The sequence below is a fragment of the Protobothrops mucrosquamatus genome, unplaced genomic scaffold, assembly GCF_001527695.2.
Source record: "Protobothrops mucrosquamatus isolate PMUCROS unplaced genomic scaffold, P.Mucros_1.0 scaffold1118, whole genome shotgun sequence".
Classification (NCBI taxonomy): domain Eukaryota; kingdom Metazoa; phylum Chordata; class Lepidosauria; order Squamata; family Viperidae; genus Protobothrops; species Protobothrops mucrosquamatus.
Window position 1 is genome coordinate 25,985 of NW_015387336.1, and position 13,990 is coordinate 39,974.

Below are 13,990 nucleotides of genomic sequence, written 5' to 3' on the forward strand. Positions count from 1 at the left end.
TTGGCCGACGGCACCCTGAGGAGGCCCGCTCTGTGGGAGCGTACCGGTCTGTGGGAGGGAATCTGTGGCAGAAGGCGGTCTCGGAGGTATCCAGGTCCTATGCCATGGAGCGCTTTAAAGGTGGTAACTAACACCTTAAAGCGTACCCGGAAGGCCACTGGCAACCAGTGCAGCTCGCGCAGCAGCGGCGTTACATGAATTTAGGGTTAGGTTTAGGGTTAGATTTGCGTGGTGTCATAGCCAAAAATTAATACTAGTGATGGATTTCTAGAGGTTTTTGAAGAAAAGGAAAGTTGACAGCTTTTCGTTTGGACTTGTTTGTAGAGAACATTAAAATACATGGGAAATGTTTATATTTTATATTTGGTTTTCCATTAGGCCTAAAGAAAGCTTAACTTAAACACCCAGACACAATGAGCAATGTGATGTATGCAGTACTATGCAGTGAGACATGTGCAGATCTCTACATTGGAGAAACAAAAAAAAAACCACTTCACAAATGCATGGCACAACATAGTAGAACAAACCCATCAGGACAAAATTCAGCAGACCATCTGCATTTGAAAGACAAAGGTCACTGTTTTGAAGACAGCAAAGATTTATTTATATTATCATAGCCACCTCTCCTGACATGATGATAATGTATTGGTGAGTTCAGGTGAGACTGGATTAATATTAATGTGTTCCAAAGTCCTGTATCAGTAGTAAATATAGGTACAGGAAAAACAAATCATATGGTACTGTACTTATTTTTAAGCTCCTTTACAGTACTAATACTTGTATATGTGCATGTGTATATGCATTATGGAGTTTTATTATGGCCTGCACAAGGATCAATATCAAACATATTATGTCTGTTAGACTTTTGGCAATGGTGTGTAATGTTATGTATATATGTATAATATATGTATACATACGTATACATAATATACAAAGCTAAAAACTTTACTCAAGAAGTTTAGGAAATGAAATGCTGTTCATCATAAAAATTACCTGTTTAGCCCCCAAACAATTTGAGGCAACAGTATTTCCACGGGAGTTGATAAACCCTAATAAAATTAGAGCCATTTTGTGATTTTTCTTCCCTGAAACATACATTGACTTACTGTGATTCCTATGGTGAGCTACACATCCCTAAGCAGGACAGTGTTTAGACAGAGAGCAGCTGGATGTTGGGTCCTGGCTACTGCAATCTCTTCAAAGAAAGGGGAGATTGTGAGATAGCCATGCACACTCTGGACAGCTGTGTAATAGGCTGTAGGAACTGAGATTTTGAGTTCAACTTACGAGTAGAGCGATTGAGAATTAAAGGAAACCATCTATGCTTACAGTTGTAATTCAACCTTTGTGGACAAAAAGCTTGGCTGTGCTTAATTTCTTGATCATCTTTGGAATAGTTTTCTACTGCTTTGAAACAACTTTTTTGCATTCGGTGAGTGAGACTCTTAAAAGAATTTAAAAATCCTTCACATGGGAAGCTGTTTAGGTTTTTTTGGAAGAAAAACATGAGAAGATAGGACTTTGAAGGTTGGATATAGATGAAACTAAAAGGAAATAAAGTGCCATTAAAGAATAATAATACTTAAATTGAAGTTGTTAATAAAGAATGAAATAAGCTACTCTCACTAGATATTTGAGGGATATTTTTGAACAATTGACTCAGAAATTAATTTTAAGAATATCAGACTCCATAGAGAGATGGTGTATTGATATCACAGAAGAATAAACTCAATGGGATGAGATTGAAATTGATCTGAATTTGAATGTGGATTTAAATACGACAAGTTACTAGTACAACATGGGACGAGATGATATACTGTACATACAAATGAAAATGACTCATATCTTAATATTTAAAAGGGACATATAAGTATTAAATCTGTAGAGCGATTTGGGTAACATTTCCTTAATGTACAAAAAAAAATAAATCTGTTAAAATTTTTTGAAGGATTCTATAAGATGGGACAAAAAAAAAATCAAGATTCAGGACATTATTTGAAGTCAGAATGGGACAATTAGCTGTATCTACTTCGCTCCAGGTCCCCTGCTGCAGCCAACCCACAGCAGGCGTTCATCCTCAGCTGGCCTTCTGCTGGCACTCTCCCCCACCACTGGTCCCATCGCTCCTCACACACACAGGGACATTTTTGCCAGCCCTATTTGCTGCATGAATAATTTGCGATGAGCAAGTGCTTAGCTTTGATGTTACTTTTGTCCGGAGAACATTGAAGAAATTTAACATTCAGAAAGCAGCAGGCTCAGATAATATCCCTGGGCGTGTTTTTAGGGAATGTGCAGATGAGTTGGCTTGTGTTCTTACACATATTTCCAATCTTTCACTGCAGCATGTCCCATGTTTTAAGACGGTCATTATTTTGCCAGTGCCAAAAAAGTCTACAATTACGGGTCTCAATGACTACCGTCCAGTTGCACTTATATCCATCATTATGAAATGTTTTGAGAGGCTGATAAAGGACATTATTATATCCAGCCTCCCTGCAGCATCTGACTTGCTTCGGTTTGCTTATCATGCAAATTGTTCTGCAGAGGATGCTATTTCAACTGCTCTCCATCTGAGCTAGGCGCATTTAAAGGAGAGAAACACTCATATGTGAATGCTGTCTGTTGATTTCAGTTCGGTATTTAATACAATCATTCCATGCATCTAGTAGAAAAACTGGGACTTTTTGGCTTCAATATTGTGCAACTGGATTCTTGATTTTCTTATTGACAGGCCCCATTATGTGCAAGTTGGGACTAATATTTCTAACACCAGCATAGGTTCTTCTCAGGGCTGTGTCCTAAGTCTGCTGTTGTTCACCCTATTGATCCATGACTGTTGTGCTAAGTTTGCCACCAAGCATATTGTGAAGTATGTGGATGATACAACAGTGTAGTGGGCCTTATTCAAGACGACAATGAGGGTGCTTACTGTAAGGAAGTACAGGCTTTGGTGAACTGATGTAACAAAAACAGCCTCGTTTTAAACATAGCAAAAACTAAAGAGATCGCTATCGATTTCAGAAATGGCAGGCAAAGCCACAGATCTCTGAGTATTAATGATTCTCCTGTGGAGGTGGTTAGCAGCATCAGGTTTCTGGGTTTGCAGCTAACGAGTAGACTAGTTTGGTCATTCAACAGTGAAACACTGGTGAAGCAGGCACAGGAGCGCCTGCATTTTCTGTATCACATGAGAAAAGCACATCTTCATTCCCCTGTCCTTTCTACAGAGGGACAATCAAGAGCATCCTCTAATATTCCATTACTGTCTGGTTTGGAAGCGTTACTGCTTCAGACAGGAAGGAGGTGCAGAGAGTGGTAAGGATGGCAAAAAAGATTATTGGTAGTTCACTACCTTTTATCCAGGACATAGCACATAAGTGATGCTTGGGCAAGGTTCATAGGATTGTCTAGGATGCTACAGATCCTTTGCATGACCTGTTTTCCTTGTTACCTTCTGGAGGGGGCTTCGTGGTATATGAAGCAGAATATCCAGATTCAGTCACAGTTTTGTTCCATATAGCATTAATCTTGTGAACTCTCAAGTTTCCTTTTTCCACTATGTATTCAAAATGGACACTGATTAATACTTATATGTATATATAAATGTATGGATGTGCATATGTGTGTGTGCGTGCGTGTGTTGGCTGGAGCACCCGGTCTACCAAATATAGGATACATCAGTCTGTTCTGCGTTTCGCTCCAATCTAGGAGCATGTTTTGCAGGCAGACATCACATACTATGAACACTGTAAATCAGTGGTTCTCAACCTTTTTAATGCGACCCCCAACCAGTCGTAAGTCGAGGACTAAACCGGTCATAAGTCGAGGACTAAACCGGTTGTAAGTCAAGGACTAAACCAGTTGTAAGTCGAGGACTACCCAACCGGTCGTAAGTCGAGGACTTTCCCTGCCTGGGAGCGCCGCGCATGCGTGGTTCCGCCCCCTGCGCCGGCCGAGGCGTAGCTGGCAAGCGGCAGAGACGGAGCAGGCCGACCACCAGCTGGCCCAGCTCAAGGGAGGTAAGGCACCCGCCGGAAAAGGGGAAAAAAATGGCGGACAGCCTTGCTTGGCGACCCCCGTGAAATGGTCGATCGACCCCAAATGGGGTCGCGACCCATAGGTTGAGAACCGCTGCTGTAAATTCAAAATTTTGTGGCTGACAAAGAGTTTATATATATATGTATATATATATGTATATATATATATATATTTGTGTGTATATATATATAATGTGTATATGTGTGTGTTATGTATGTGTATGGGTAGATATATACTTTTTTTTAAGTGTGGACAACATAATTTCATTTTTAATGTGGGCCTGTATCCTCATAGTAAAAAATCTGTCTTGGCAGTCAACCTGCAATCCAAGGGGTGGGCCTCTACCTTCGCACTGGATGAGTGCAGAGCAGGGCCAGGCAGGACGCAATGGGTGGCAACAGCAACAAAAGCACAGTGCTGGACACATGTACCTGGCAAAGAAATGGCAAAGCCTGTCACGGGGTTGAGTCCAGCACCTCTGTGAGTGATAAGGTGTTGCAACGGCCCCAGGAAGATGCACCTGACAGGGAGCAGCCTGGTTATCTCATACAGCAAAAGCCATGTCCTCCGCCTCCTCGGTGCCCGAGGCCGCTGCCCACCCCACCAGGTGCCAAAAACCCCATTGCCATTGAAAATGAATCTAGGTTAGGGTAAGAGTTACATCTACTGGAATCATGGCCAAAAATTGATGATCCTTAGAGATTTTCTAAAGAAAGTGACATTAACAGGTTTTCATTCGGAGTTGTTTGTGAATCACAGTAAAATACACGGGAGAAACCCATTGCCAATGAAAATTAATCTAGAGTTAAGGTTAGGTCTACTTGGAATCATGCCGCAAAACTAACGCTAGTATAGATTCTTAGCAGTTCTCTAAAGAATGTGAGAGAGCCAGCTTTTATTTCAAAAACGTTTGTGGACCACAATAAAATACCTGGGGAAATCCCACTGCCAATGACAATGAATCTAGGGTTAGAGTTAGGTCTACTTGGTGTCATGGCTGAAAACTAATGGTAGGGATAGATTCTCAGAGGTTTTCTAATGGAAACAACATTAACAGTTTCTCGTTTGAAGTTTTTTGTAAACCACAGTAAAATACATGGGAAAATCCCACAGCCAAGAAAATGAAACTAGGTTTAGGTTAAGGTTAGATCTACTTGGAATCATGCCCAAAAATTAATGTTAGGGATAGATCTTTAAGAGATTTTCTAAGAAAAGCGACAATGGGACAGCTTCGCTTTTCGAGTTGTTTTTGGACCACTGTAAAATCCATGGGGAAATCCCATTGCCAATGAAAATGAATTTAAGGTTAAGGTTAGATCTTCCTCGCCCAGTTTCGGGAAGGGGGACCGCTCTCTCCCGCCCTGCCTCACCTCGCAGCGCCAGGCAAGCGATGGCTATCAGGAGCGCCAGCAAGGCAACCACCGCAAGGCAACAGAGCACCGAACAGGTCCTGCTCGGCCATTTACTCCCGGCGGCTTCGGGCCCCTGCAACGAAAATCAATTCACGAAGATGAAGCAATCGCCCCCCCCCTTAGTAAACTCAGCCTGACGTCTCCACCAACCAGCCCCCTTCACCTCTGCCGTAACTAACCGCAACAACTGCATGACGCGCCTCCATGGCAGTGGAACACTCGCTTTCAGGGGGCAGAAAAGAGGGGGGAGGAGAAGAAAGCCCTCCAAATAGACCTTGAAAAAGTTCCCCACCAGGAAGAAACCTATCGAACTAGTTCAGGGATAGGCAACCTTGGCTCTTTTATGACTCGTGGACTTCAACTCCCAGAATTCCTGAGCCAGCATGGCTGGCTCAGGAATTCTGGGAGTTGAAGTCCACGAGTCATAAAAGAGCCAAGGTTGCCTACCCCTGAACTAGACAGAAGCAGCAGCAACAGCGGAACGGAAGTCCCGCTCGGTCTTCCGAACGCCGCCCTTCGAATAGCCACGCCCAGCGTCTGGGGTCAAACCCCTCCCATGCTGCCCTGTTCCATTTGAGGAAACGCTGCGTGTGCGCGTGGTAGGTCGGCTCTACCTTCCCTTCGCCGCCACGTTCCTTTTTTTTTTTTTCTTTCCCGCCTTGTTTTTACGCCCAGAAATGGTCCCTCTTGGCTTCCGTAGCTCCGCCCTTCAACCTCCGCCGCTCGGAGCGAGCTGTTTTCCCGGCGTCCTCTGCGCTACGCGCGTCTCTCCTTCCCCCTCCTCACCTCCATTCCGGCTCCTACCCTTTACCCCCCCCTCCCACCTCGCACTCGGATCTTGGACGCTCGCCCGCCTTTTCCCCTTCGGCGCGAGGAGAAGCAGGAGCCCCTCCCCTACCGGCGTGAGGTTTTGTTCTTTCCTCCTCCGGCCGCGTGCGCCGTGATTTTTCCCCCCCGCCCCCCGTCGCAGACTTCCGACGAGTGTTAACCCCTTCCTACGAAGCTCCCACCCCCGCATCCCCGTGTCCGGTCTTCCTTCTCCTCTTCTCTGTTCGGTTTCCGGCTAACGGTCTCCCTCGGATCCCGGCGGAACTGAGGAGCAGGGCCGGCTCGGCGGAGCCAGGCCTGCGTCCGGGAAAGTGATGTCAGGTGGAGACTCGGCGGCCGCCGCGGCCTCTCCTCAGCCGTTGCCCTTCTCGCTGCCCAAGCCGCCCCCCCTGATGCAGCTCAACCCCGGCGAAGGCGTGCGCCCCGTGGGAGCCCCCGGCCCGGAGCAGTCGCCGAAGAGCGCCCGCATGGGAGGCCGGCCGGACTGGCCTGCCGGGAAGCCCGTCAGCCTCCTGGCGCCTCTCCTTCCGCCGCGCGGGGAACCCGAACCGCTCCTTCCCTTCGGACCGTCCTCTCGACAGCCCCTCCGGGGGAGACTCCTAGGCAGGGGCGGCGGCGTCGGAGGAGGCGGCGGCGGCGTCGGTGGCGGCGGCGGTGCGGGTAGCCCCGGCCTCCTCAACCCTGCGATGAGGCTGGGCGCCGGCGGGGCAGGAAGCGGCGGCGGCATGGGCCGAGAGTCCGTTATGGTAGGTGGGCAGCAGGCGATTTATTTTGGGGGGGGGGCGTGGGTGGTGGGGGCAAAAGTAAGTTGCCTTTTTTCCTTCGGTTTTGCAACTCCCCTTGCAAATTTCGTAACCGTGAAGTAAAAAAAGCTCTTCTGGCCTCTTGGCCTCATTTGAAGGGGTGGAGGGAGTCTAGTTACACCCTAGACAAGTCTTCTTCAGTGACTTTGAGTTAAGTCTGCCCGCATTTTCACTCCGAGTCTGTGCCTGTATGTTAATGGTGACGGTATGCTAGTGGTTTTTCCGCACGTTTTTTTTTTTTTTTTATAGACCGTTTAGCATTCTAGCCGGTATGAGATTTTAGCTAATGCCTGAATGCTGGATGAAAAATTAACTTCTTGCTTGGCATCTATGGAGATTCTCAGTCATCCTTGTCCCAAGAAGCAACTGGACTTTCTTTGTTTTTCTTTGAAGAGGTTTTGCTTCTCATCCAAGAAGCTTTTTCAGCTCTGAGCTGGAGAAGCTTCTTAGATGAGAAGCAAAACTGAAAAAGCACTTTTGGGGTTGCTGCTTGGCTTTCTTTTCCCTGTACCTAGAAAGGTATATTGGAAAGGCCTGTTAAGTGCATATTTTCCCACCATTCCTGAGAATGGTGAGACTTAATCTTCGCAGCAGTGCATATGGTAGGGAATCAACAGAAATATGAATATTATCATTTGAAAAATGGCCCAATCAGCATTGTTATTATGTGCCATCACATTGTTTTCAATTTCTAGCGATTATGTGCCATCACATTGTTTTCAACTTCTAAGGATCACATTGATTCTTTCTTTGATCATTCTTTTCTTTGATCGTCTAACTCTAACCTGGTCTTTCAGGTTTTCTAGTGCCAGTGTTACCTTGCTGCTGCTGCTCATCCTCTTTTTCTCTTTCCTTCTAACTTTCCCACTATTAGAGCCTTTTTCAGAGAGATAGTCTCAGATTTGCTAGCTTTATAGTAATTATAAATAGAATTTGACAAATTGAAATTATTTGGCATGATCATTTGGAACACCAAGCCAGAATTCTGGAGGACTAGCTTAGGATGAATTTATATGGATTTATAAATATTCGTTTATTGTGCCAAACAATCCATTCACTTTCATTTCACTTTTTTACTGTTCACCTGCAATCTGGTTTTTCCTCTGCATTGTAAATAGCCCCAAAAAAACCTATAGTTTTTGATACTGGCTTAAAAGGGGACAGTAAGCCAAGAACCTTGATTTGAGTCATAAAACAAACGAATCCTTTCTATTTAGTGCTGTAGTTACAAAAGGAAAAGTAGGAGTTTCAATGACAAGTCAACATTCATTATTATTGTTCCATGTGAATATTACTAATATATGTGAAGCATTTGAACAGTTGTAACTTGATGTTTCATAAGTTGCCAAGTCTTATAATTATTTTCAAACAAGTAGGTCAATGACAATATTATTTACAGGAATATTTAATAAACTTGTACCATTAATAGTGCTTAATTCCTAAGAAAGGTTATACCACTTATACCCAAACCTGCCTAATATACATGTTATTTCTTCTTTGAAGACTTGCTGTCCAAGTCTTTCCTGTTTGAAGATTTGCTAACCAAACTATTTCTTTACAAAATTAAGAATATAATGAAGGTAACCTAAACTTTTCAGAGCAGATTATGAAATATACATATGTTAATGAGTTGTATTCATTTTACAATCTAAAGATAGTTGAAAACAAAACCACAATTCTACCCCCTCCCAAAATGTCATTAAAATTTTAAAATAGCAAAATAACATCTGCTTAATAAAAAGTATTTCCATTTGATTGCAGAACAAAGTTAGTGACTTGAAATGCATAGTTTCCTAAATGTAGCACTTGAAAAAGCCCACTTGCAGATTACCCTAATAATGATTGGAGAAAATAATATAAGCAAAAGGTGTTTTAGGTGATCTTTAATCAGGATTATGCACAAGGAGATAGCCAAATGCTATTTCATTTTGGGTCTAAAAGTCATAAATCACTAACAAGCTAGTTGCTAGTGTACCTGATTTAATTTATTTTTAGTAAAACTCATGTCTGCCTCAGTATTTGCACTGAACAGTCTATGTTAGCTGATAGATGAATTCATACAGCTATTTTTTTAATTTTATATAAGTAAAACTTAAGAAACATACAAGCAGGTTTCTTTTTTTTAATTTTCATATTTTAACTTTTACTGGTTTAATTGTTTTAAACCAATACATTTAAATTAATTAAAGGTTTAATTGCGTTAGTGCAAATCTGAATGGCCATAAATAATTGGATGTTTTATTTAAATTGTTTATAGCTACCCAATTCAGTGGATTCGGTTGGAAGCAGTGACCTGCTCTATGCATATTTCAACTATCATTTTCTCAGAAAATAGAATCAGGGTTTACAGTTCTGATTTTCTGTGAATGTTTTCTGACTTTCTCATCTGGCAAGCAATATATCCAAGACTGGATCATTTGAAATCTGATGTACAATGTTTCAATCACAGAATGTCTTGTTCAAACACAAAAACAGTAGTGTTTGAGTGCAAAATGAGCTGTTGTAACATTCTGAAGTGCTTCAAACTCAAAACAGCCCATTACATGATGGAAATGTTTTGTACATCCCTAATGCTTATTTGTTACACTTTTTTTCTTGAGGATTACTCATACAATAAATACAAATAGTAATTGCAATAATAAAATAGCAAGTTTTTAAACTATCATCAGTTGTAATATCCAGAAAGGGGAAAGTATAAAATATTTATGTATTGACAGCATTGGTAATATTGTAGCAGTTAAAAAAAACTTGCTGTTTGTGAGTCCTAATTAACCAGATTTGGAACTTATTTCTGTTTTGCTTGTATTCATAAAATCCTGAACTGTGTTTTTCAGATGGGACATCCAGGCATGCCTCACTATCCACCCATGGGAATGCATCCTATGGGCCAAAGGCCCCCCAACATGCCTCCAGTATCTCATGGGATGATGCCTCAAATGATGCCTCCAATGGGAGGACCACAAATGGGACAGGTAAATGGGCTTCTGTGATTTTGTTATATATACTGCTTTAAAATGAAACAGTACTATAATTTCAATCTTTTAAAAACTTTCCATAGGTCATTAGGAATTGGCACTGATTCATATCAGTACAGTCTTCTTAATCTCTTTTTCTCATTATTCCTGATTTAAATGAATCAGAAGATTGTTTTTTCTTAAACACAGGTCAGTTACTTTTCTGTATAACATTTGGGATAGGAAAGTATTTTGGCCTTACGTTGCTTACTATTTGGTTGAATCCTTACTTCTCTGCAATATATTTCTCCTGTATGTCAATAAGTAGTTTAGCCTTTTCAGATCTGGGCTTTTATTTTCCCTTTTTGTAGTGGCCTTAGCTCTTTGTGTTCAGTGTGATATAGCAAAATTAAAAAAAAAACCCTTTGCTTACTACTATAGATAGTAATCCCAGTACTATACTGTCCATACTTACACTAGTTCAAACCTTGAATTTTAAAGTCACTCATAGTGTTAGTCTTGCACTAATGTAAAAAGTTTTCATCTTTTTTGATGAATAAAGGGCATTCTGTCTTCATATGGCATTAAAAATCATGTAAGTCCTTTGCATTCTGGACAGTATCAAAATTTGTTAGTGCAGGTGCATTTAGTTTAAACAAGGATAAATGGTGAATAGGAGACATGAAAAGTAATTTGAGCAGTTCGGCTATTTATCTTATTATCTGTTAATTGGAAAGCCCCTAATTATCAGACTATTTAACATAGCTGATCAAATTCCCTAGGCCAGTGATGGCGAACCTTTTAGAGACCGAGTGCCCAAACTGCAACCCAAAACCCACTTATTTATCACAGGTGCCAGGTGGGCGTGGCCCACTGGGTGGGTGTGGTTGTGATGGTCATGGCAGACTGGGTGGGTGCGGCCAAGGTGGGCATGGTCATCTTGATGTTGCTCGTGGGGAGGGATGCCTGTGGGGGCCGGGCAGGGTTGGGGGAGATCCAGGGGGTCTCTGGCAGGTGGGGCGGTGGGAAGGAGGCTCGTCCTGCAGGGCGAGGCAGGGCAGGGGTGCCATTGTCGCAGGGCAAGGCGAGGCAGGGGTCGGGGTGGCTGCTGCCTGACACCATTGGCTCCGGCACACAGAAGCCAGCGAGCGCATGGGGGCCGACAGTGTCCGTCAGCAGCCACAGCCTGCCGGCCCCTCGACTGGCATACTCTGGGGCTCCGCAGTCCGCCACGAGCTGGACAGCCGGTCGACAGCTGAAGAGGCAATGCAGTGCATCATGCCCAGGAAAAGGAGAGCATGCGAGGCCAGGAGGGATGGGACGGGAGGGAGGGAAACCAGCCATGCTGGGATGCATCCAGCCACATGAGACCTCAGCGAGTTAGCGGGTGGCTGGTTGAAGAGGGACGGTTGCCATCTCCGGGGCATGGCGCGTGTGCCCACAGAGAGAGCTCTGAGTGCCACCTCTGGCACGCGTGCCATAGGTTCGCCACCACTGCCCTAGGCCATTGCTTTGAATTAAATTGTTGTTCTGCTCACATTACTCTGGCCTGGCATATTTTATTGCTTGGCCATCGTGGAAATCATAGAACACAAATGGGCGATCTTCTTGCACATATTACTAGAAATGAATTCCAAGAAATGTAAGGCAAGTTGTATATGTGTTTGGCACTTAAAATATGGACAGTTATGTCTTGGATACGAGACTATTGTCCCATTCATTTAAACAACCCATGTTCTTTCTTCAAGGAATATTATTTTTCTGTTTAGGGGAAAAAAACTAACAAATCTTTAGAAGCTCTTTTTTATTGCTTTTGGGGGCTACTGTGTTCCACTATTCCAGTTTATTTTATTATATTTCACAAGTTTATTCTTATTTAAATAACATTTTTTCCTATTGATATTGGTATTTCCTTTCTCCAGGCACTGATTTATAGATATCTTGAGTTGTGAATCAAGTGATATGTCATAAAAGTAAGGCTGTCTCCAAGCACTTAAAGCAGGACTACCGTTCAGAGACAATGGGTTATAAATCCATGTGTTGAGAGCCACCACATAGTTGATTAAACCCTGGAGCTTTGTGGCTTTCCTAAAACCTGGATTTGTCAAGCACAAATGTTTTATTTTTTTTATGGGACTAGAATATAATTGGTGGCCTGTATTCTGAAAGTGTTTCTAAAACTATTTGGATGGAGATATTTAGGGAGCAACTCTTGATTGGAACACACTTATTTGGAAGCAGCAGTGGGGCAAGACTCCTTTCTTCTCCTGCTTCTACAGGATGGTGGGGAATGGGAGGGCCACTCCCGTTCTTTCTTCTCTTCCTCACGCTTCCAAGAAAACCTTGTGGATTGAGGGTGGAGCAGTAGCCCTACCAAATACCTCTCCCTCCACACAAGATGGAAGGTAAGAGGGAGCAATAACCTGATGCTCCCTGAAGATACATGGGAATGGGGTTATTTGGCCAACCCTTCAGGGATTGTCGTCACATATATTTGGGGGTTGATTTCCCTAGAACTATTTGCGGGATCTGCCAACAAAATTGGCTGAATACGGCCAATTAACTATATTACGTATTGCCATCCTCTTAGTCCCCAATGCGGACTGATGAAAATTTCACAAAACCTCTGCCTCTCTTTCAGAAATTTTTTTCTGGTTAACGTCCATGTGCATACACAAGCAAATTAGTTCTATAAGAATAAATGCCTTGGGTCTTTGACCGAGCTGGCTTGTATTAGACCCTTGTGTGTATTGTCTTGCGGAATCACCGTCAGAGTAGAATTGTCCCTCACTATATTTACTCTGATTTAAGGAATAAGGAAAATGATAACGGTTTTAATTGGTTAAGGTACTTTGCATCCTTGTTGCATGCCTTTCTCCGCTTTTTAACAGTTCATGTTTTTGAACCCTGCAGTCATAATTCTTAAACTTTATAGTTCTCTTCATCTTGGAACATCTTTGCAGCATAACTCTTACTCCAGCCCTGTGAGACAAGTTCTTCAGGTATTATCCTCTGTTCATAGATGAGGTAAATGAGCCCTCAAGATTAATAGAGTTTACATAGGTCACAGGGAATTGGTTTGGGAATTAGAATTAGAAGTTTTAGAGTTTTAAATGGATTGGGCCCCATACCTTCAGTGACTTGCAAGTAGTCTAATGTTTGGGGTTTTTAAAAGTAAGACACAAGCATATGGGCCCATATTCTTGTTTATCTTTCTGCTATCCCAGTCTGCTTCTTTCTTCACGTTTTGTCTTTGGTTCCCTTTCGAAAGACAATCAAAAGTAGATGAACAATTGTGTCCTTATTTGTTGGCCCTCAGCAATTAATATCTTGCCTACTTTAATGTTTCTGGTCATTTAGAGCTTTAATACTATTTATTTGGAATATCATCAGACAGATGCTGGATTCCTTTGTTAAACTTAGATACCCTTTTATAGCTATACTCCTTTGTTATGCCCCAAGTTACCTATTTGGGAACAGGGTTAAACTATATCCTCCCATCAACAAAAAATAGTTACAGGTGTAGCGTGTCTAGTTGTAAACAAATACAATAATCATATTTTGATTATAGATGCCTGGAATGATGCAGTCAGTGATGCCCGGAATGATGGCACCTCATATGTCTCATGGCCCCATGCAGCCAACAGGACCGGTAAATATTCTGTTTACAATTTTAAAGTATTTGCTCTCTGCTGTACTGATTTCTGTATCTTTTTCCTATACCTTTTTCCTAATATACAATTCAGTATCTTTTTTATATTAGAACAAGTTCTGAACTTGAGCCACTTTATTGCTAATTATTTCAAACCTATATAATAAACAAATGCTAATAGCTCAGAATTTTTTCTTAGAGTCACAATATGATTACCTCATGTTTCATTACAAGGTAGCCTGAGGTGTTCAATAGACTACGTAACTATAAAATTCATAGATATTTGAATTTAATAGAATT

The 13,990-nt window shown here is 42.4% G+C and overlaps 2 protein-coding genes across 3 annotated transcripts in view; one reads left to right on the forward strand and one right to left on the reverse strand.

The window, feature by feature from the left end:
- Window positions 1-5,763, reverse strand: part of ARL6IP6 (ADP ribosylation factor like GTPase 6 interacting protein 6) — a 19,803-nt gene extending 14,040 nt beyond the window's left edge. The window contains exons 1-2 of one of the 2 annotated variants that reach the window (XM_029284915.1): window positions 5,633-5,763; window positions 5,412-5,526 (exon numbers count right to left, since the gene is read on the reverse strand). In XM_029284915.1, the coding sequence (XP_029140748.1) occupies window positions 5,412-5,526; window positions 5,633-5,659 (142 nt within the window). In that variant the 5' untranslated portion in view covers window positions 5,660-5,763. The remainder of the gene's footprint in view (window positions 1-5,411; window positions 5,527-5,632) is intronic. The other variant, XM_015820315.2, reaches the window with a different exon arrangement.
- A 1,248-nt stretch (window positions 5,764-7,011) lies between these two features.
- The window catches only part of PRPF40A (pre-mRNA processing factor 40 homolog A), a 34,696-nt gene continuing 27,717 nt past the window's right edge, over window positions 7,012-13,990 (forward strand). The window contains exons 1-3 of the mRNA XM_015820316.1: window positions 7,012-7,027; window positions 9,919-10,056; window positions 13,610-13,690. Of these exons, the coding sequence (XP_015675802.1) occupies window positions 7,025-7,027; window positions 9,919-10,056; window positions 13,610-13,690 (222 nt within the window). The 5' untranslated portion in view covers window positions 7,012-7,024. The remainder of the gene's footprint in view (window positions 7,028-9,918; window positions 10,057-13,609; window positions 13,691-13,990) is intronic.